Source organism: Neovison vison, chromosome 3 (assembly GCF_020171115.1).
Source record: "Neovison vison isolate M4711 chromosome 3, ASM_NN_V1, whole genome shotgun sequence".
Classification (NCBI taxonomy): Eukaryota; Metazoa; Chordata; class Mammalia; order Carnivora; family Mustelidae; genus Neogale; species Neogale vison.
Genome location: NC_058093.1, coordinates 176,083,536 through 176,106,199, shown reverse-complemented (window position 1 = coordinate 176,106,199; position 22,664 = coordinate 176,083,536). Strand labels below are relative to the sequence as shown.

At 38.3% G+C, this 22,664-nt stretch overlaps 1 protein-coding gene across 9 annotated transcripts in view; it reads left to right on the top strand.

The window, feature by feature from the left end:
• Window positions 1–22,664, top strand: part of MYOM1 (myomesin 1) — a 159,287-nt gene that overhangs the window by 50,035 nt on the left and 86,588 nt on the right. For all 9 annotated transcript variants that reach the window (XM_044243342.1, XM_044243334.1, XM_044243335.1 and 6 more), the window contains 6 exons: window positions 5,852–5,992; window positions 8,641–8,962; window positions 9,572–9,729; window positions 18,260–18,352; window positions 20,248–20,336; window positions 20,446–20,508. In XM_044243342.1, coding sequence (XP_044099277.1) covers window positions 5,852–5,992; window positions 8,641–8,962; window positions 9,572–9,729; window positions 18,260–18,352; window positions 20,248–20,336; window positions 20,446–20,508 — 866 coding nt within the window. The remainder of the gene's footprint in view (window positions 1–5,851; window positions 5,993–8,640; window positions 8,963–9,571; window positions 9,730–18,259; window positions 18,353–20,247; window positions 20,337–20,445; window positions 20,509–22,664) is intronic.

The following is a 22,664-nucleotide window of genomic DNA, read 5'->3' as shown; positions in this document are numbered from 1 at the left end:
TCTTTCTGCTTTGATAAAAATACCTTATAAACTGACCTGGGGGAGGAGTGGAGGGGAGAAGTCTAGGCAGAATGCCACAGAGATTTCCATTGTTCATACGTAAAGTTCAGTGACTTTTTAATGAATAGCTACTTCTTGGTGTAATGTATGCCTTTGGTTGATTTTCAGAGCCCTGAATAGGTTGGTTTTGACACCTGTATCCAGTTTTATCATTGCTTTTGGGGAGAGTAATTGCTGAAGTACTCACTTCATCATACTATAAGTCCCATCTCTATATTGGTCATTTTAAATAACTCCTCAGCCGATTCTGATGTGAATCCAAGGTTGAGAATCTCTGGATTAGGGTATAATGACAGAAGGATGAGTGATTTCACTTCATTCAGTAAACATTTATTGAACACCACCGGGCACTGGACACAGTGCAGATACAAAGATAACTGAAACTATCAGTATCTATGAGTGGTCATAGGCAGTGAGAAGGATAGAGAAAGCAATAATGCACTATAACCTGAGCATATAGGGATGGGTGATGCTGGGTTTGGGAGCACTGTCAGCAAAGGGCAATGCCTACAGCCCATCATTCTTCTGAAACATGCCAGTAGGTTATCACATTTCAGAAAGTAATATAGCCAATAAGCAGATCCCTACTTAATATAAGTATGAATAAAGTTACTCTTCCTGGGGAAGTAGGACAATTTCCCCCAAATTATATGATAATTACAAATATAACTTTGAGGAACCAGCACTTTATTTCATGCAAATTTTAATGAGTTTTTTAATGCTATATTTTCAACTGAACTGTGATGATTTTATAACCTGTGAATAAATTCAGAAATAATGAATCATCATGGGAGTCATTACAGGCAGTATGATTTGGTATTACAGTCTCCAAAGTGGAGTGTCCACAAAGGCAAACCATGGAAAGATAGGAAGGAATATTAGCACTACTATTTTTTTAAAAAAAGTCAAATTTGGTCTTTAGAATGTTTCTATTGACTGTTTTGTAATGTGTGACTATTTATATAGCAGTATATGCATAGACCATATAAATAAACATATAGTGCTTTTGGGTAAATTGGAAGGGGAGGTGAACCATGAGAGACTATGGACTCTGAAAAACAATCTGAGGGGTTTGAAGTGGCGGGGGGGTGGGAGGTTGGGGTACCAGGTGGTGGGTATTATAGAGGGCACAGCTTGCACGGAGCACTGGGTGTGGTGAAAAAATAATGAATACTGTTTTTCTGAAAATAAATAAATTGGAAAAAAAATAAATAAACATATATAAGTGGCATGCCCCCAGTATTTTTGGATTAGGAATACTAAGTCACAAAAGTCAGAGAACACTAGTATAGTGGTAAGAACATGGACCTAGATGGGTGCTAGTCCCTACTTCAGCTACCACCTTGCTGTGTGACCATGGGCAAGTTACAAAGGCACACTTGTGTCTTCCAAATCTTTAAAATGAGGAGCTCATTATAAATATCCTTGAGATCACTTCCAGTTCTGGGATTTTTTAAGTAGTTTTGTTCCTTATTTTCCTGTCAAGTATAATTGTGAAGTTGAAAGAACAGAAGGTTATCTTTTGTTGTTGTTGTTCAGTATTTGAATTGGATGATGGTATAAGCCTATTTCTGAGTTTCTGGAATATTTCCAGAGAGAGCTCTCTCAACTTCAGCTACATCCATTCTCTATGGTGCTGCTGGTTGTAGATGTGATGATGCCATACACATGATGATGTTTCTTTAAATTCTGTTAAATTTAGGCATAAATTTAGGCAGAGGAGATACTCCAATTAGTAGCAGGACACAAAAATTTGTACTTAGACACAGTTACAGATGTGCAAGTGCGTGTATACACATACAAATCAATCTTTAACTATTGCTTAATTTCATCGCCTTCATAAACCGAAATTCAGAAAACTTCAAGAAAGCTTCAAGAATTAAGCTCAGTACATAAAGAGCATTAATTATAGTTTTAATAGTTAAAAGACCCAAATAGATCCATGCACATCAAGTTTAGTGTCTACTCAGTAACTGACTTTAAGATGGAGGATTATTTTTAAAATTTAGATATAACTAAAAATCCAAGAAGTTAGCAAAACTTTATTTCATCTTTTAAAAAATTATTTAGGTTAGTTTTATTTTTCATGTTAGTTTATATATAGGGTATTATCAGTTTCAGGGCTAGAATTTAGTGATTCATCAGTGGCATGTTATACCCAGTGCTCATTATATCAAGTGTCCTCCTTAATGCCCATCACACAATTACCCCATCTTCCCTCCCCCCTCCTCTCCAGCAACACTCAGTTTGTTTCCTACAGTTAAGAGTCTCTTATGATTTGTCTCCCTCTCTGTTTTTATCTTATTTTATTTTTCCTTCCCTTCCCCTATGTTCATCTGTTTTGTTTCTTAAATTCTGCATATGTGTGAAATCCTGTGGTATTTGTCTTACTCTGACTGGCTTATTTCATTTCTTATTTCACCTTCTGATTTAAATTCAAAAAGGATTAAATTTTACATATTCTTCTTAAAATATTCTCCTCTAAAAACAATATTCGACTTTAGAGTTCAATAGAGTAAGATGTTAGACTTCAGTGTTCTTGGATCATAACAAAATAGACTGTTGATGGCTTTTTCTTCAAATAATTAGTTACACTGATTGTTATATAGTTCCTTAAAACTCGATGTTTCTCTGACTTAGTTTTGTTTGCTATCTTCAGTAAGTGACTTATTGTTAAATAGACTGTTGGCATAGTATTTTAACCTATAATCCCTTACATGCTTCCCCCCCCTTTTTTTTTTAAAGATTTTATTTATTTATTTGACAGAGAGAGATCACAAGTAGGCAGAGAGGCAGGCAGAGAGAGAGAGGAGGAAGCAGGCTCCCTGCCGAGCAGAGAGCCCGATGCGGGACTAGATCCCAGGACCCTGAGATCACGACCTGAGCCGAAGGCAGCAGCTCAACCCACTGAGCCACCCAGGCGCCCCCCCCCCTTTTTTTTAAGGTTTGCCCATTTATTTCAGAAAGAGAGAGGGCAAGAGTTGGAGAGGCAGAAGGGGAGAGAGAGAGAATCCCAAGCAGACTCTGTGCTGAGCATGCACAGAGCTCAGAGCTCAATGCAGGCCTGATCTCACAACCGTGAGATCATGACCTGAGCTGAAACCAAGAGTTGGCCACGTAACAGACTGTGCCACCCAGGCACCGTGGACTGTTTTTTTTTTTTAAATTAGTATTCAAAAGCTTGAAGAAACTTTAAAGAACATAACACGGATTTTTTTTTTCTGAATGCTTTGGATTTTCTAAATAATACTATATAATGTAAAACATCATAATGCTTTTTGTGAAGTTTTTTGTTCCAAATAACATGAAATGGAAACTGATGATAAGACCATGAATCATTACCATAAAGTTCAATATTAAAAACCAGCTGCTGCGATTTACCTGTGAGGATGGAATAATCACCTTCTGGCACACTCTATGTAATAAGTGCATCATTTTAAAGATTCATCTTAAAGGGAAAGTGACAGAAAAAAAGAACAACAACACAACAAAAAGAATGACAAGTCATAGCTGTTTCAGTATGAATAAATGTTGAAAATATGAGCTCATGAGAATGATTATAGACACTAGAATGAAAGTAAAAAAAAAAAAGAACAAAAACAGAAAAGTGAAAGCAAAACGAAAAAAATGCGAGTATCCTATAAATGGAAAAAAGGAAACTGTTAAACTCCAAAATTAATTTTATTTTGCATGGTAATGAGTTAAAGAGGGGAAGGAAAATACCACTTTAAACTTAGACCTGTATTAGCACAGCCTGTACTTTGTAATCTTCTGGGGGTATAGAATGCAGTCATTTTGCTACTGCCTGGAACAGGCAGCCAGGAACAAATTTCACTCAGCCTTCCAGTTGGTAACCAATCCTCAAGCTTGAATTCAAGGTTCTAACCTGCTGACGTAGACTAGGACCTAGATATTCACCCGAGGGAAGGAGCTAGTTAGTGGGAGAGGAAGAAGTTGGCCACTCTCTTTGGGGGGCAAAAGGAATTAGCCCATCCTATAACACCATGCCCAGAGCCATTGCCCACCCCCCCCACCCCCGTGCTTTCTAGAAGCCCTACAGTTCTGCGCTACTTGTTTAGCAGAGGATATATTCACTTGCATTATTATGTGTTCCTTTTGCACTATGTATATGTTTGGCCTGTCTTCTGATTTTGATTTAGGTCATCTCTTTGCTTTTCCTAATGCTTTTTAAAGGTTGAGAAATGATCAGGTTTGGTTGATTTGGAAAGTTTTTCTGTTTCAGCTGGGCAGCTTGCTCTTTCCATGCCACATCACACACAAACTTTACTTTCTTCCCACATTTTCTCTAGACAAGGGGACTTCTTAATACTGTTTTATTTTAGGATCATTTCAAATTACAAGGATAGTAGAGAGTTCTGGTAGAGTTCCCTAATGTGGACATCTTTCATTACTATGTAGACCAGGAACTTTTCACATGAGTCCATGAATTAATTAGAAAGAGTCCATGAACTCCTGAAATTCATGGCCACTTGTAAATATTTGAATGCAAATGCATTTCATTTTATTCAAGAACTACACAGATTAAGATTGATTGTACTTTTGGTTTTATTAGTCCTTTCTCTAGGTACAGTCTCTGCTCTCATGTTTCCTGCCGCTAATACTTTTTTTTGTTTGTTTATTTAGAACACCGTCTACCTCCAAATGCACATTTTCACAAATGTGCATGGGCAGATTTTTGTGTACAACAGAACTGATGAAAAATTTTTTAAAAATATTTTATTTATTTATTTGACACACACAGAGAGAGAGAGATCGCAAGTAGGCAGAGAGGCAGGCAGAGAGAGGTCGGGGTCCAGGAAGCAGGCTCCCCGCTGAGCAGAGAGCCCAATGCGGGGCTCGATCCCAGGACCCTGAAATCAGAAAATGTCCTTTATTACACCCCTGAAACTCTCTCAGTCAATACTATGTTTACACGAACTATATTAACTCTTGTTTGATAAACTCAGTGTTTCTTCTAAAAGAGGAGTCTGTCTACACTACATAAAGGCCTCAAAGGTGAACCTAGGTGTCCTGCATCAAGATGGTTTGGTGGAGAAGGGAGAAGGGCTCCCTGTCCAGAACATTTTATATTTTGTCAATCCCCTGAAAAGATTTGGATAAAACCATTTTTATAGACTTACTAAATTTTCTGAACTTTGAACATTAACTTAACAGCAAAAGGGTATTTGGATCTATTACAAAAACACTGCTGTTTTTACTTGAAACTTTTGAGGAGGGCGATGGACAAAGCCATGAAATTATCATAAACCAATTTTTCTCTTGTGTCTGTATAGAGTGCATTGTATGAGGTCTTTCTCACTCCACTTTAGTTCTAAAGATACAAGATATGATAACAGAAATCTAGGATTCTATGAATCTCTCCCAAGTTGAAACTACCTAATAAGCATTTTTTAATATTTTCTTTAAGAAAATACTTTTTATTTTCTTATAAATTATTTTTTAATTATTTATATTTAATTATTTATTTTCTTATACATTATTTTCTTATTATTTGTATTATATTATTATTTATTATTATAAATTATTTTCTTAATATTTATTAGAGAGAGAGACAGACAGTGAGAGAGGAAACACAAGCGAGGGAATGGGAGATGGAGAAGCAGGCTCCCCACTGAGCAGGGAACCTGATATGGGGCTTGATCCCAGGACCCTGGGATCATGACCTGAGCTAAAGGCAGACGCTTAATGACTGAACCACCCAGGTGCCCCATTTTTGAATATTTTCAATGCAATTTTTGGTTATTAGCTAATATTGGGGGTTTTGTTTCAGACTTACAGATTCCAGTCTCATGTTAGAAGATTATTCATCCAAGTTGAGTCCCCAAGCAAAGAGAGCCAAGAAGAGCTTTCTCTCTGGGGAAGAGAAGGAAAATCTGCCAAGTGACTATATGGTGCCCATTTTCTCAGGACGGTATGTATGCATTCTTTTCCTGGCTTTAAATATTAGAAAGTGAAGAGTAATGTTGTCAGGTAGTCATAATAATTGCAGTTGACATTTATTGAGCACTTAACTGTGTCCTGATTGAGTAAAATCTGAGGAACCTTGGAATTCTGCACTGAGGGAGACATGTTCATTGTGGAAATCTGCCATCATCTAGGATGGCTACATGACAAAAGAGAATGATCAGGAACTTATTTCTAGTGATGTAACTGACTGAAATTAGAAGGAGAGCATTGGATGCTAGTGATTGGACACTACATATAGTCACTAGAGTAGAAAAGAAGGGTTCAGAACTATAAAATACTGGATGAACTTTAAAAAAAATGGTCAGATGTTATATTAAGGCAGAGGGAACCATTGTGGTTGCCAGTGTGGTTTAATTATTATTCATTAGGAAGAAGAAAAATCTTAGATAACATAGACTAAGAACAAGAATGGCCTCATAATTTGAATGCCTGCCTATTTCCCTATATTTGTTTAATGTAAAAAAAATTACTATTTATCTTGGGGCAAACTTCAAACAGAGTAATCATGAAATCACAAGTCCATTAATGCCAAATTTCTTTGTTTATAAGGTAAATATGTGTGTATGTGTTCTTTTTTAAAAAATATAAACTTTTTTTTGAATGATTTTAATAATGTAGGGGAAACATGAAACCTGCAGGAGACACCAAATTAAGATTTAATGGAAACCTTCGGAGGCTTTCCTGTTTATTTTCCTTTGAATGCTAAACTCTCTACAGGTCTAAGGTGATACTAAAAATGAGGGCATCCTCTCAGGGCAAATGCCATCAGGAAATTCAGGAGGCAATGACCTAGTTGTCATTGTTGGTGACCTACTTCTGTTGCCATGTGTTTTTCTTCCCATTCTTCTCTGATAGATCCTTTTGGAATTGTTTCAGAAACTAATGTCATAATTGCTCTGATTTCGGTTAGGAAGGTAAGGGGATAAATAATATGCTATTTTTAGCTTTTTCTTTGATAGCTTTGATATCTCTGATTTTTTAAAGTGAACTTTCTATTGAAATATGCGTATTTTGCTAAGTATGCTTACCCATTCTTAGCCCCTTCACAGTTGGTTTAATATACATTGACATTCTTTATAGGAGATGACTAGTCTAGAGGAATAAAATATTTTATTTTCTGCTTTGTTCCCACTCTTTTAAAAAAATATTTATTTTTTAAAATTTTTTAAAAAGATTTTATTTATTTATTTATTTGACAGATAAAGATCACAAGTAGGCAGAGAGGCAGGCAGAGAGAGAGAGAGAGGAGGAAGCAGGCTCCCTGCTGAGCAAGAGAGCCTGATGCGGGGCTCGATTCCAGGACCCTGGGATCATGACCTGAACCGAAGGCAGAGGCTTAAACCCACTAAGTAACCCAGGAGCCCCTAAAAAAATATTTAAAAAGCATATTAAGTTAGCATTCTCCTACGTGGTATATGTCTCCATGAAATGAGGCTTCTTCCTTTCACATGAAATGAGTCTTCTTCCTTTACTACATGAAATGAGGCTTCTTCCTTTCAGTGACTTCTTTCTTCTAAATGAAACCATTTTGTCTCCTCAAGGCCAGTCTCAAGAAATGATCATTTACAGAAGAAACTATAATGTAATGTAATAAAATGCAAGGAAAAACTTATCCTCTTGGTTTTATTTCTGGTTCTCCTTTTTCCCTTTTTAAATACGGATCCACCTCCTATATTCTACTACTGTGTTAAAAATAACACTTCATGGGGCGCCTGGGTGGCTCAGTGGGTTAACCCACTGCCTTTGGCTCAGGTCCTGATCTCAAGGTCCTGGGATCAAGCCCCACGTTGAACCCTAGTCAGGCTCTCTGCTCAGCGGGGAGCCTGCTTCCCCTTCTCTCTCTGCCTGCCTCTCTGCCTACTTGTGATTTCTTTCTCTCTGTCAAATAAATAAATAAAATCTTAAAAAAAAAACACTTAATAATGGTGTTGACAGTATTAACAATCTAGGAAGAAGATGGGAAAACTTTGTTGAATACCAATTGTTTTTGGTATTAAGATTCTCAAATCTTACTAGCTGCTTTATACAGACTATCTCGGCTTAAGGATCTCATGTAAATTGAGAATTTATTTATATATACAACAGTTCTGGGCATTGCATTATATCAGCTGAGTTAAGAATCCAGACCAAGCACATAGTCCCATATCAGGATCACAGGCACACAAACGATATCTCATTTTACAATGTCATAAGTTAATCTTTTATTATAGACTCAATCCTATTTAAATGCCCTAAAAAAACCAACAAAATGACCTTCAATAAGTTATCTAATTTCTCTGAGTTTTATTATCATATGTCTAAAGTAGAAATGATAAGAGTTATTTTGGGTGTAAAATGAGATGATGTTTGTAAAAAAACACTTGGCAACAGCATGGCCACAGTAGGTATTATTATTTTTACCATTATGGATTAAGATGATGATTACTTCTGTATATGAAGAGTTAGCTGCTGATTTACCAGGCTTTTCTTTGTCAAGTTTTCTTTGGGTACAGTACACAACATCTAAGTTCTGATACTTTGAAAATAGTAAAAATTAGGCAATCCTATCAGTGCCATCCACAGTATCCATGTTTTGCTCTTATTATATTTTAGCCAAGTGCATGTCAGTGGAATTACAGATACGGAAGAAGAAAGAATTAAAGAAGCTGCTGCTTATATAGCCCAGAGAAATCTTCTTGCTAGTGAAGAAGGAATCACAGCATCCAAACAGTCTGCTATATCCAAACAGTCTGCTGTCTCCACACAATCCGCTGTCTCCAAACAGTCCGCTGTATCCAAACAGTCCTCAGTATCCAAGCAGTCCTCAGTATCCAAACAGTCTACATCCACTCTTCACCACGAAGAAGCTTTTGAGAAGAAGTCAAGGAAAGTAGCAATTCGAGAGAAGGCAGAACGCGTGTCACTGACAAAAACAGTAAGAAAAGACAATTTAATGTAATTTACAAATGCAGAGATGCATGCAAGGAGAAAGACAGCAAAATATATGGGTCAAAGAAAGACTGAGTAATTTTAGACTCCATGAAATTTTAGGTTCTACAGAAATTATGGTTCTAAAGAACTTTAAGAAGTCCACCTTAGGGGAAAGTAAAATATGTTGTTGAGGCTTAGAATGTTAAAAATTAAATGTATCTTTTTAAAAGGGGAAAAGAGGGGCACCTGGGTGGCACAGCTGGTTAAGCATCTGACTTGATTTCAGCTCAGGTCATGATCTCAGGGTCCTAGGATTTAGCCCTGGGAAGAGCTCTGAGTGGAGCCTCCAACATGGGGTTCCATGCTCAGCATAAAGTCTGCGTGTCCCTCTCCTTCCCCTTCTGCTCCTCCCCCTCGCTAAAATAAATAAGTAAATAAGTAAGTAAGTAAATAAATAAATAAATAAAATATTTTTTAAAAATGGGGAAAAAGAGAAGGCCTTTGGTCTAAATACAAATGTAAGCCTCCAAGTGGAAAAATGATAACTTGGATTTTTGTTATATTAGTAGCACAGGTTACTTTGATTTCATAATATTTTGATTTTTTTTTATAGTTAGAAGAAACTGAGGCATTTCATAGAAAGTTGAATGAAGATCATCTTCTTCATGCTCCCGACTTTGTCATTAAGCCTCGTTCCCACACTGTTTGGGAGAAAGAAAGTGTAAAATTACATTGCTCTGTATCCGGCTGGCCAGAACCTCGTGTCACATGGTATGTTATCTATATGAAAATTACTCACAGAATCCATTACACAAAACTAGTTTTACCTCCAGTGAAGATATTCAGCATTATGAATATGCAAGAGTCAAAGAAAGTACCTACAAGTTTGTACAGATTTTTAAAATAGTGCAGAAAGGATTCCAGGACAAATATTTTATGAATGAGAAGAAAGAACAATCTCGTGTACATTATGATATATTATGATACTTCATAATCCTGCTAATCCTTTTATAAAAGGGGTCTTTATCTTGCATAAAGTATTAAAATGTAGCTAACATACTTACATACAAAGAAAATATATGGCTATGACTGCTGTGGGCCATACAATTTAAAAAAAAATTTTCTCCCATATACTATAGGAATTATTTTGTGATCAGAAACAATACTCTTTTAAAAAAATACTTAAAACCCAGAGGGCTTCATCTCTACTCCTCACATGTGCTGAGGTCTTAACATACTTTCTAAAGCCAAATGAAAGAGGGAAACCAGATGGAAGATGTTATTCAATATGGAGTCTTAAGAAATTTTCTTTCCATAAAGAATAAGCACCAATCTTCTCTTTCCATCATATATCCTATTGCAGTTGTCAATGACCTCGTGATCCCTAAACTCTAAACTTTCCTGTTATATGTTATGAGTACCTGCCACAGACAGCGGAAGTACGAAAATGTTGGCGCCAACCTAAAGAGATGTTTTCTGTTTAATTCCCTGACACGGATATTTTGCATGCTGTTTTTTTTATATATAGGAGTGGTGGTAAATGCACTCTATGTTACAGTATAAATGCCACACGAATGTCATTGCCACCTGCAAAGGGCCTGACTCCTCCTTTCTTGTCCATTATCTCTGTTGGTTAGCCACCAGGCTAGGACTAACAGAGGTAACTGACAAAGAACATATTACAATAAAAATTAAGTTAAAAAAAATCAATTTACAAACGTTAAACTATAAAGGTATACTAATTTTTTTAAAGTATAAACATATAAACGTATACTATACGAAGCCAGGAATCAATTAGTCTTGGCCTCACCTTTCTCTGCAACTATGGAGTTGCATATGTTGGCCCATGAAAAGGATAGTTCCTCTTAAGAAACTGATTACTTCTCACCTCATAAAAAAAATCTAAACTTTCCAACCGAAATGTGTGAAGAATAACAGATTTTCAGCTCTATGAATTACTTGGTCAGTAAGACATTCCTCTTACGAATTAAACAAATAATTGGAGTCCTTAATCAAGTAGATATACTTATTACACAATATTCTTTTTTTTCTTCCTGCATTTTAGAAATTAGAGTTAAAGATGATTTTCAAAGGACACAAAGGAATTTCTGGGAGATAAATACTAATCTCTTAAGCAGTTGCTTATTTTGCTAAACATATAGCTGCTAAAATACAATACAATCATGCCATGTACCACTGATGTTGTTACTGAGCTAGAGTGATGTGTTTTCACTAAGGAAGAGCTCAAACTCTGTCAGAGATTAAATTCCTGTATTATGTTGTGTTGGCTGGAAAAGAAGGATTTTAAAAACAAGCAAAAAATATAAAAACTCCTTACAAAAATATGAGATGACTGAATTGTCAACTCTTTGAATTCTAGTTAAATTGAAAAATAGAAATACTGTCAATTTTCAGTTATTTTCATTAATGAAGCTGAGAATAGTAAGATTGGCTCCCCAAATCTTTCATATCTGGCTTTGAAATACTTTTTTTTCTTAATATGGAACTATATGTCCCAGGGGCTCATTTTAAACCAAAAAGAAGACATAGACATAAGATTTGTCTCAGGAATAATTGGGAAGCGATTCATTTACTGGAACAAGTCTTCTCGAGTTCCTGTACATCCTTTAGTGCTTGGAGAAGACAACTCCATTCTTTATAAAATTTTCTCCGTAGGGATAGATCAGAGCATGTCACAGAAAATCCAATTGCCTTGCAAGTCAAGTATAAAGTAAATATGAAAACAAGAGAACCAGTGGATCACAAAGAAAATAGTTAACATACTTCAGAGAGTAAGATTTGCCCCTGGATAAAGCTTAAATTTAGACAGTCATCAAGCAGATAACTGGAAATTAGCTACGGCAGTAAATAAGGTCAGATCCAGGTTTTGCAGGGCATGAAGCTCATACAAGTGGGGGACAGTCTTTACAAAAAAGAATGTTGGGGCGCCTGGGTGGCTCAGTGGGTTAAGCCACTGCCTTCGGCTCAGGTCATGATCTCAGGGTCCTGGGATCGAGTCCCGCATCGGGCTCTCTGCTCAGCGGGGAGCCTGCTTCTCTCTCTCTCTCTCTCTCTGCCTGCCTCTCTGTCTACTTGTGATCTCTCTCTGTCAAATAAATAAATAAAATCTTTAAAAAAAAAAAAAGAATGTTAATAATATAAATTAGGCAATGAGGCTTCAGGAGAACCTTAATAATGAGTGACCCTGAAGCTCCCTTGGCCTCCAGGTAAACCCTCCCTGGAGGTAAACTGTGTGTAAGATTAGTGTACCTTCCTGGGTATGCTGCCTTTTAAAAAATAATCATTCAGCAAAGCTCTAATTTACTTCATAACAGTGGTACAGAGTACCCAGTCTTCAATAGGCATTCATCCCCTCAATGAGCAGGGGACCCACAATCCAAGCACAAACCAAGGTTGTTGGTGAGTACTTTGCTGGCATTTGTGTCTTTTTATTACTCAACTGTAGCCTTCTGGGCCTGACACAGAGTACAAGTATGAAAGAAATAATTGGGAATGGCCTTCCTGAATAGAAGGAGGTAAATCACGGGAACAATTTTGTGATGATGCTTTCTGCATTTGTTCTGCCTCCCCTTGTAGCTGCTAGGTCCTTAGACATGTTTTTCAAGGGCATGTGTGCCTGGGCCCTGGCTTCCTTAGAGCCCTTTCCAAAGAGGGTTAAGTTCCAAGTTTCCACTAAGCACCCACGGGACATGGAAGTCCCTGAGGTCTAACAAATGATACGAACAGGCAGCAGCTGTTCTTTGGCCAGTCCCATGTACTGACCAAGTCCGTCTAAATGGAACCTAGAGGTTACCCAGAAGCACTAATGACAGGAGCACATATCATTCATCAGGGCCAGGTGCAGAGAGGCCAAGGAGCACTGTCCGATTCCCAAGTCACTCTGAGAGCAGAAGGAAACCTGTTTATGCGTTGGGTCCAGTAGAGAAGTTAGTTACAAGATGCTTCTGCACCACCACAGTGAAGCTAGCTATCCTGAAGGAGGGCTTTGTCAACACAAAGGGAAATATATATATATATTTATATATATATATATATAGATAGATAATATATATATGTTTATTATATATTTTTCACCATATATATGGTAAAAAATGCTAAAGTTGTTTGACTTAATTTCATAGGCTAGATTTATATAATAAATTGTATAATAGGCTATATTTTGGTTTGAAAGAAGAGGAAAAAAATTTATGTTTGTATTTGTTTTACTTGCATAAAATAAACTTGGGAAGGATTCATAAGAACCCAAGGAGAACAGTAGCTGTGGGAATAAGCTGGATGGCAGACAGACATGTTTGAAGGAGACTATTCCTTGTGTACCTTTATACTTTCTGGTTCTTGAACCATATAAATGTATTGCCTATTTAGATTTTTTAAATTATAGGAAATAGGGAAGAAGAGAAAAGTTCTCTCTTAAAAAGGGAAGGAATTGAGTTAATTTTATACTTTTTTAAAAAAAATCCAGATTTAATTGGATTTCCAGTCCAAAGTCTAGATCAATTTTGTGATTGTAATCTGTGGGGAGATTCATGCAAGCTCATTGGTTCAGTGTGTTGGTGTTAGTGAGTAGCTGTTCATTCATTTACTCACTCAACACCCAAGTTTTTGGATCTGTCTGAAATACGAGGCTAGATCATCAAGCGAGACATTTAAATACTTGTTTGGAATTCTTCACATTGCCCCTAGAGTTATTGCCAAAGAGACACTTAAATTTGTCATTGGGCATAAAAATAGTTCAAAACCCTCAGGATAAAGTAGTATAAGAGATGTATTTCAGTAAGACTGTGGATATTTGGAAAAGTCTTATTCTGTTTTTCAAATTATGAGAACTTATAAATTCCATAATAGAATAACACATTGAATTTATTTATAAGATTAGAGTTATTCATGATATTATTTAAAGTTAACTTTAATTACTACTGTATTATTTTTGGAAAACAACCTACATTTAAAATAGTTTAAAATTAAAATTATTTATAATTTACAATTACTTCCCAACATAAGGGCTTGGGGTTTTATTTTAGATTTTTCTTATTTAGTAAGTCCAAAGTCTAACCTGATGGGATAGATCTCTCTCAGCCAACTGGCTTTTAAAGTGGGTAATAGCTATTTATTAAAAATATGAAGTTGGATGCTAAGTAGTAATCAGAGTTTGTGGTGAGATTCAGCATGTTAAAGATCATTTTGGCATGTATTGCTTGTGGATAGATAAAAGTCAGAATGAGCCTTTTTGCTTGGCCATGCTCTACATTGCCAGAGAGCTTTTACGTAACCCCTTGTTGTCGAGTTAGCCCAAGATTCAGACATTTATTTGGGGGAACGAAGTCTGTTTTACACACATAAAGGAAGAATATTATTCTACAAATACAGTATAATGAGAGCTCTTTAACTAGTAAGTAGTTCATAAACTCTCCGTGAAAATGGTAAGGAAAATGGTGTACCTCTGAATATTCACGAGAATTTCAGAAGGCTTGGGGCACCTGGATTGCCTGGCACAGTCAGTTAAGCTTCTGACTCTTGGATTTGGTTCAGGTCATGATCTCAGGGTCCTGAGATTGAGACCACATAGTCAGAGAGCTCCCTGCTCAGCAGGGAGTCTGCTCCACCACCCCCCAACCACTCCTTCTCCCACTCATGCACTCTTTCTCTCTAAAATAAATAAATAAACCTTTAAAAAAAGAAGAATTTCAGAAGCCTTTTGACAAATAATCCCAGAGTCTAGGTTACTCTCCAAAATTAGCCTCTGACTAGCCTGTTTGGAATTTCACTTTCCAGAAATAACAAGCTGTGAAGAATATACAGAGCAGGCGAAAAATCCTTCTTTTCTTCCCTGACCTCATACTGGAAGACAGTCAATCTCACAGTAACCCCAAACCTGAATGACTAGGTAAAGTTCTCAGAGAAAGAGAATTGCCTCCTAACTCAATCCTTGTCTGTTGCATTACAACAGGCTTTTCTTACACTGACATCTGAAGTTCCAGAGGAAAGACTAGGGGATCCTCAAAGTGTTGTGTGTCGTGCGCGTGTAAATTTTAAACCGACTTCTCATGCCAGGTGGTCGCATTAGAAAAGTCATGGGTATTTAGCTGGGGGAAGGCATGAAGGTGCTAAGTGGGGGTAGTGCTGGAAAGCAAGGAAGGTGAAGCAAGTCCTGGGAGCTATAAGATTCTGTTTTAACTCAAAGTTTATAGAGATATGAACATCATTTTTGGTCAGAAGCCAAATTGAGTGTCACTAAATTGATTGCTTAAGCACCACTTGCCGTAGCTTTTGGTGTTCTATTTCTCTCCTTATGCTAAAAAGAACTACAGAAAACCCCAGCTCATGCACAAACCTGAACAAGAGGGAGCTTTTGAGTCAAGTGTGAAATTCCTGAGACCAGCCTGAAGAACATGCCGATTAACTTGCTCTACTCTGTCATTCATCAAAATAAGGAATGTTTGAAATTAGGCGCACAGAGCAGATTTCTCCTTCTAGGCCATCTCTGCTCGAGTAGCCCTGTCTGCCTGGAGCTCTGTGATGAGATGGCCGGCCAAGGACGCTCTGGGGCTGGCAGTGAACGGCTAGCGATTCTGCCGTGGGTGGGGTGGAAGGTTGTGCCTCCTCACCTGCCATGCAGCTGTCATTCCTCAGCGTGTGCAACCCTCTCACTTCACAGCTGAGGGAACCAAGACACAAAGAGCCTCAATTTACTTTCTTGGCTTGAACTTATTTTAAATTATCCATATCATGAAGTACGTGTTTGTCAGAACTCTGTTCCTTCAGCCGAACATTATGAAGGCACAGTTAATCTATTGTTACACAATAATTCTGCTCAAGCCAATTTAACAAACACTGAGTGCCTAATATTTGCCCGTCCGTGACTCATCCTCCCTTGAGAGTGGGAATAAGTAGAAAAAATATAGAGTAAATATGGATCAGACACTACCCCTGTCACAAAGGCAATGACAGCTTAATAGAAGAGACACCTATCCAACCATAATCTGATGAAGGTTCTATCTTGCAGCTTGATACAAGTAACAATGGTATAGAGAGGCAGGAACAATTAATATCACGTGGGATTTCAGGGAAGACTTTATTTAAGAAATGGCATTTGATCTGAACCTCGAAGGATGAGCTGGGATTTTGCTAGGTATAGGAGAATGGCACATTTTTAAAAGTACAGAAAATGGATAGGTTTTAGGGACATAGGGTGTGTGTGTGTGTGTGTGCGCTCGTGTGAGTGTGCAAGTTGGGGAGAAGAAGGAACTGACGGAAGATTATTTCCTTTCTTTCTTTCCCCTTTCACTACTTTCCTTGCTCCCAACCCTTGTTATAATCATTTACAGAAGTCTAACGAAATAAAATGCAGCTAACCAGAGAATATTTGGAAAATGGAAGCATCATATATTGTCACGAGCTGGATGCTTGGGTTCAAATCTCAGTTTTGCTATCTAGCTGTGTGAACTGGGGCAGTTACTTAACCTCTCCATGCCTTGGTTTCTCCATCTGGAAAATGATATTAAAAATAGTGCTATCTCAGACAGTTGTCATTAAGAATTGAATTTTCTTCTTCTTTTTTAAGATTTTACTTATTTATTTGAGAGAGAGAGAGAGCAAGAGAGAGCACGAGCAGGAAGGTAGGGACAGAAGGAGAGGGACAAGCAGACTCCCACTGAGCAGGGAGCCTTTTGTGGGGCTTGATACCAGGACACAGGGATCATGACTTGAGCTGAAGGCAGACACTTAACCGACTGGTCTACCCAGGTGCCCAAGGATTGAATTAATTTCTTTCTTTCTTTCTTTCCTTCCTTCCTTCCTTCCTTCCTTCCTTCCTTCCTTCCTTCTTTCTTTCTTTCAGGATTTTATTCATTTATTTGACGGAGATCACAAGCAGGCAGAGAGGCAGGCAGAGAGAGAGAGAGAGAGAGAGAGAGGAGGAAGTAGGCTCCCTGCCGAGCAGAGAGCCCGATGCAGGACTTGATCCCAGGATTCTGAGATCCTGACCTGAGCCGAAGGCAGAGGTTTAACCCACTGAGATCCAGGCACCCTGTGAATTTTCTGATCTATGCGTAAAACACTTAGAACCTTCCTTGGCTCATAGTAAATGCTCTGTCTCCATTGTGATTATTAGTGTTATTTACATTATGCACATGAAGCAGGGCATCTAAAGGGGAAACAAGTGAAATCTAGCTCTTCTTTTGGATGGAAAATGGCTTCAGCAGAAAAGCCTGGTCTGACTCCGTAGTCATTGGCTATTGAGGGCATGAGGACGGGGTAAAGGATCAAGGTGCTACTTCCAGACTCAGGAGATGGTGTCTCAAGAGGGGTCCTTCCATGTAGGCCCACCGTCTGAGGGCTGAGAGGCTTAACCAGGAATAGGACAGCCAGAAAAAGGAAATCTCTCAGCTTTTATTTGTCAGACTTTTTCTTTCATGATTGATATTTAAGTTCTTCCAAGCAGAGAGCCATGCTTGCTTTTAACAGAACAAAACACTTAAATACAAGAGTTCCAATACAATGACACTGTTTTTAACAACAGGCAAGAATGTTAGTAGGAAGAATGTTTTGTTTTCATCCCACACAAGACAGCCAACAATAAAACCCCCAACACAAAGACTTCCTTTCTGTGTTGTCAACAGTGGACAAGTTTTTCTTTAGGTCTTTGATTTGAGTATAATATACACACACAAAATGTCCATATTACATATAAATGTAGAGCTTTGGTGAGTTTTTGTAGACCACACACCTGCATCACCAGCACCCAAACATGAAACCAAAAATATCAGCCCCCAAGATGCATCCTCCATATCTGGGGTCTATACCCCAGGGAAATCACTCTCTTGACTTCTGACAGCAGTAATTTGGTCTTATATGATTTTGTACTTTATCTAAATCAATCATTATACTATGTACTCTTTTTAAAAAGTTTTTATTTTTATTTTTTATTTATATGAAAGAAAGGGAAAGAGAAAGAAGTAGACTCCCTGTTGAGCAGGAGCCCGATGCAGGGCTCGATCCCACGACCCCAAGGTCATTGCACCACATTGTTATAAACAGTCAACTTCATGTAATTTTTGTGCTAGAGGAGAGGAAAGCACACTCATCAAGAAGTTTTATTGTATTTATAGTGTATTTTATTTAGTCTGCCGTAGATTTGTATTTATTGAACAGATGCTGCTGCTAACCTCAGTGTTGTGTTTACAGGTGTCCCTTCAAAAACAAGAATGACTTGTGTGTGTGCTTCTAATCATAAAGCTATTTTTATTTCCACTTACTTTGCCTTGTTTCCATTGTCTCACAGGTATAAAAACCAGGTACCGATCAACGTCCACGCAAACCCTGGAAAATATATTATTGAGAGTCGATATGGAATGCACACTCTGGAGATCAATGCGTAAGAGGATGCCAGGGTCCATGTGTGTCGCTTGACAATTACCTGGGGAGGCATCCCAGCAGTTAACTACCACTGTCCCCCTTTCTTCCCAATGCAACATGCTCACAAAGTGATCTTACATTTGAATTTAAAGATGATGAGAAAAAAAGTTCATTTGTACCTTTTAGCTTATCCTTTTATATACTTCAGAGCTTTTCTTAGAAATTAGTGAGAAGGGGCGCCTGGGTGGCTCAGTGGGTTAAGCCGCTGCCTTTGGCTCAGGTCATGATCTCAGGGTCCTGGGATCGAGTCCCGCATCAGGCTTTCTGCTCAGCAGGGGGCCTGCTTCCGTGTCTCTCTCTCTCTCTCTCTCTGCCTGCCTCCCCACCTACTTGTGATTTCTCTCTGTCAAATAAATAAATAAAATCTTTTAAAAAAAAAGAAATTAGTGAGAAAATAAGTTCATAAATAGGCATTTATATTTAATGATCCTTCCCCATTCCAAATCAATATTATCAGCATCATCCTTTTTTGCCTTGAATCAGCAAAGGCCATGGAGAATGAGGTGAGTAGCAGTGAAAGGAAGCTGCACTGGGATAAATTCTCTCCTTCAGCTCCCCAGGAAGTGCAGGAAACTATGTACCAAGCCTATCAGACTACAGATGGAGGCAGGACTGGACATGGGATGTTTTTAAAGCAAAATCCAAAGCAAAATTTAGAAAGCCAACCCCACATCAAAATTTTTGAGTCCTCAAACGTTTATTCTATCTCCTAATAGGGTTTTGAAACCCAAGCCTGGTTATGTAGATGAAGAAGTCCCACCATTTCAGTTCACATGAAACCATGACATGCTGAGATGTCAAAGTAAAATTTATATAATTCTGATTAGAGCCGGTGACACATGTGATACTGGGTTTAAAGTAGGACCCTAGGGCCCTGGGACATTGGTCAAGCACTGACCTTGACCTAAAGGCACTTTAGTTCTGCCAGTTGGTGGTTCTACTAAGGCTGCAGAGAGCTACGTGGGTGCTTTTTAATTAAATAGTTATGAGAAAGGCAACCATATTGATCTTCCTGCCATAAAATTTCAACGAGAAAGAATTTTTCACAAATGACACTAAATCCAGAAGGTCAACGAAGAACACAGACACTGGTTATGATGAGACACAAAGTGATCTGCTTTGAAATCTTAGCTTGTTCATCTCTGAGATCATTCTCTCTTTTACCCCATTATTAAACACATCCCAATTTCTGTATTTTAACTTATAGGAACTTCCAGATGGCACTGCTATGTTGTGCTGTGGGCTGAAACTCCAAGTGTAACCTGAACCTTAGTTGAGTTGAGAGATAAATACCATATTTGTACTTTGAAGCTACAACACCAAACCACACATTAGACAGATCCAGATCCAGTTCGTAGCTCAGGGATGCTGTGGGAGTCCTGCAGGAGAGGCTGTGTCTTTCCCTCTCAGTTGTTGCCCGCAGAGTGAAACTCCCCCCAAGGGAGGTCAGCAGGAAGGCTGTACCCCTGGGGTGCTCTGGAAGGTTATCTGCATGGCCAGACATTTTCTGCTGTTGACACCGCTTTAGACTGGTTAATTGTAACACTGTTCATGCTGTAATGTACGTGCTTAACAGATTGTTGACATGGGGTGTTTTGGATATTTTAAATGAACCTGGGCTAGGGTCACAGTGGACTGAAGGTGTCCTCCTTCCGCATTGTGCTGCTGGCCTGAAACTGTAGTAGGTATCTTGTGTTATGTAAAATCCTGCAGGGAGCTGGATAGGGGTCAGCTTCATCAAAAGTCCCCTGAGCCACATGCTGGTCAGTGATTTGCAGTGTGCTGTGTTAGCAAAGAGATCCTTGATAGAAGAGCTTGCAGCAGTGCTCACTCATCTCCATCTTGTCCTTTCAGATGTGATTTCGAAGACACTGCTCAGTACCGGGCCTCTGCGATGAACGTTAAAGGGGAGCTTTCAGCATATGCTTCAGTTGTGGTGAAGAGTAGGTTTACTCCCCATGTTTTATTCAAAGTGTATTTTTAACATTTTTTCTCATGGCTAAAAAATAAATCAGGAAGCAAGTTCATGTGCATTTCTGCTTTCTTTTTTAGGATATAAGGGAGAGTTTGATGAGACTCGCTTCCGTGCTGGGGTTTCCACCCTGCCCCTCAGCTGTAAGTTTAAAAATATATTTGCTAAGTGTCATCTCTATTTAAAAGACAGCAGCATAAGCCATTCCACAATGCTGAAATAAAAGGATTATTATAATATATGCTAGTATGTGTATAATTGCTATTTATGCTGGGTTTTATTTTTTAGATTCTTTGGTTACTATTCTCTTTCTGAATATAACTGCTTCGTTCCGGTTTTCTAAAAACCCAGATATGATGGGCTAAAATGGCAAATGTTTTTAAGTCTTCTGTGTTAACTGAAAAAGATCGTGACACAAACCTGGGTGGGTGATTTAACCATGCTCACTACACCTCCCCCCGCCCCCCTCCCCGCCCCATCCCAAGTCTGTCCCGTATCAGAGCGTCCAGGTAAGCATCACCTTCTGGAGAAATCCATGTATGACTCCCACTGCCACCCCCACATCTACCCAGTCAGGGTTGGGTGTCCCTGGTGAGACCACAGCACCTCTATCATGGCATCCACCACGCTGAATGCTGTTAACTGGCTTACAAGCCACTTGAAGTCAAAGCTGGACCTTTTATCTCTAAACCCCAATTCCTGACACAGAATACAATGAAGGAATAAATAAGTACATTAATTTATGAAGTGCAATTTAAAATGAAATCTAGGGGCACCTGGGTGCTCTGTCTGTTAAGCACCCAGCTCTTGATTTCGGCTCAGGTCATAGTCTCAGGCCAAGTGCCTAAGAGGCGCTATGAGGCCAAGTGCCATGTTGGGCTCCACAGTGAGCATGGAGTCTATTTCTTAAGATTCTCTCTCACCCTCTCCCTCTCCTTCTCTGAAAATAAATAAACAAATAAGTAAAATGTTGTCTAAATGTGCTTTAATAATAAACTATTAAAAATACTCTTTTTTTTTAAAAAAAGATTTTATTTATTTGACAGAGAGAGATCACAAGTAGGCAGAGAGGCAGGCAGAGAGAGAGGAAGGGAAGCAGGCTCCCCGCTGAGCAGAGAGCCCGATGCGGGGCTCGATCTCAGGATCCTGGGATCATGACCTGAGCCAAAGGCAGAGGCTTTAACCCACTGAGCCACCCCAGGCGCCCCTATTAAAAATATTCTAATCTAAAAAAAAAAAAAATTCTAATCTGTGGTAATTTGTGAACTTCGGTCATTTCACCTATGTCAGAACATCTCACATAGCAAGAACATTTTATTGCTTCTTTTCATAGAAGCAATAAAAGTAAAACCCTTAAGGTTGTTCAAATAATTCGATGCTTTCAGGGGTCAGACTGAAAAAGGTAGCCAAGCCTGAACTTATTTTCTGATTACTAAAAAATAAGTGATAGTTTTGAAAATGCTTGATGAAGATATTTTCTCATGTGTCAGTTTTTCACCTTTCTGGTTAGTTTGATCAATTTCATGGGATGGCTCCTAATTTTAATATTCCAAGTTTTCATCTTTGGTATCAGTACCACGGGTGGTTGGCAGGCAGTGATGGGAGGAGTGAAGGAGGAACACACCCCAAATCATGCTTTTCTCCCATCAGTTGATTTATACTGAGATAGAATAATTGAAAATTCTGAACCTATGACTTACCTTCCATTGTCCCTAAGACAGGTTTATTAATCATTTATTTTCAATCATCTGAATGTATTCTGCTCCTTCCCCTGCCATATCATCATCCATATTTCTTCTACTTCTCTCTTCTCCATCAAACCAGGCTCTAAAAGCCCAGCTCAACCTAACTTCTCTAACTTCTTAATCTTTCAGATCTTTCTCTGACTGGTCCCTGAATTGAGAGCAGTTGTTCCTAACACAGAGAACAGAGGGCTTTTATTCATTTACCCAACTTATATATTATGCATCTGCTATGGCTAGTTATAGGTTTAGGTGCTTGGAGTACGCTGATAAGTATCATAGATAAAGCTCCCTGCCTGTGGTTCTGTTTTAATAGTTATTATATACTTATCAGTTGTACCAGACAGCATACTAAGACATTTCGTTACATGCAATGGTTGTTTAATGCTCTCTCAAAGCCTATAGGTGTCTTTTATCTGTGCTGCACAGATGAGGAAATAGATTTCAAGAGGTTAAATCATGAGGTAAGACCACACATAATGGTAGAGTAGGGACTTATAAGTTAGTCCTTCTAACTCTAAACCATATTCCTTTTTTTTTTTTTTTTTTTTTTTTTT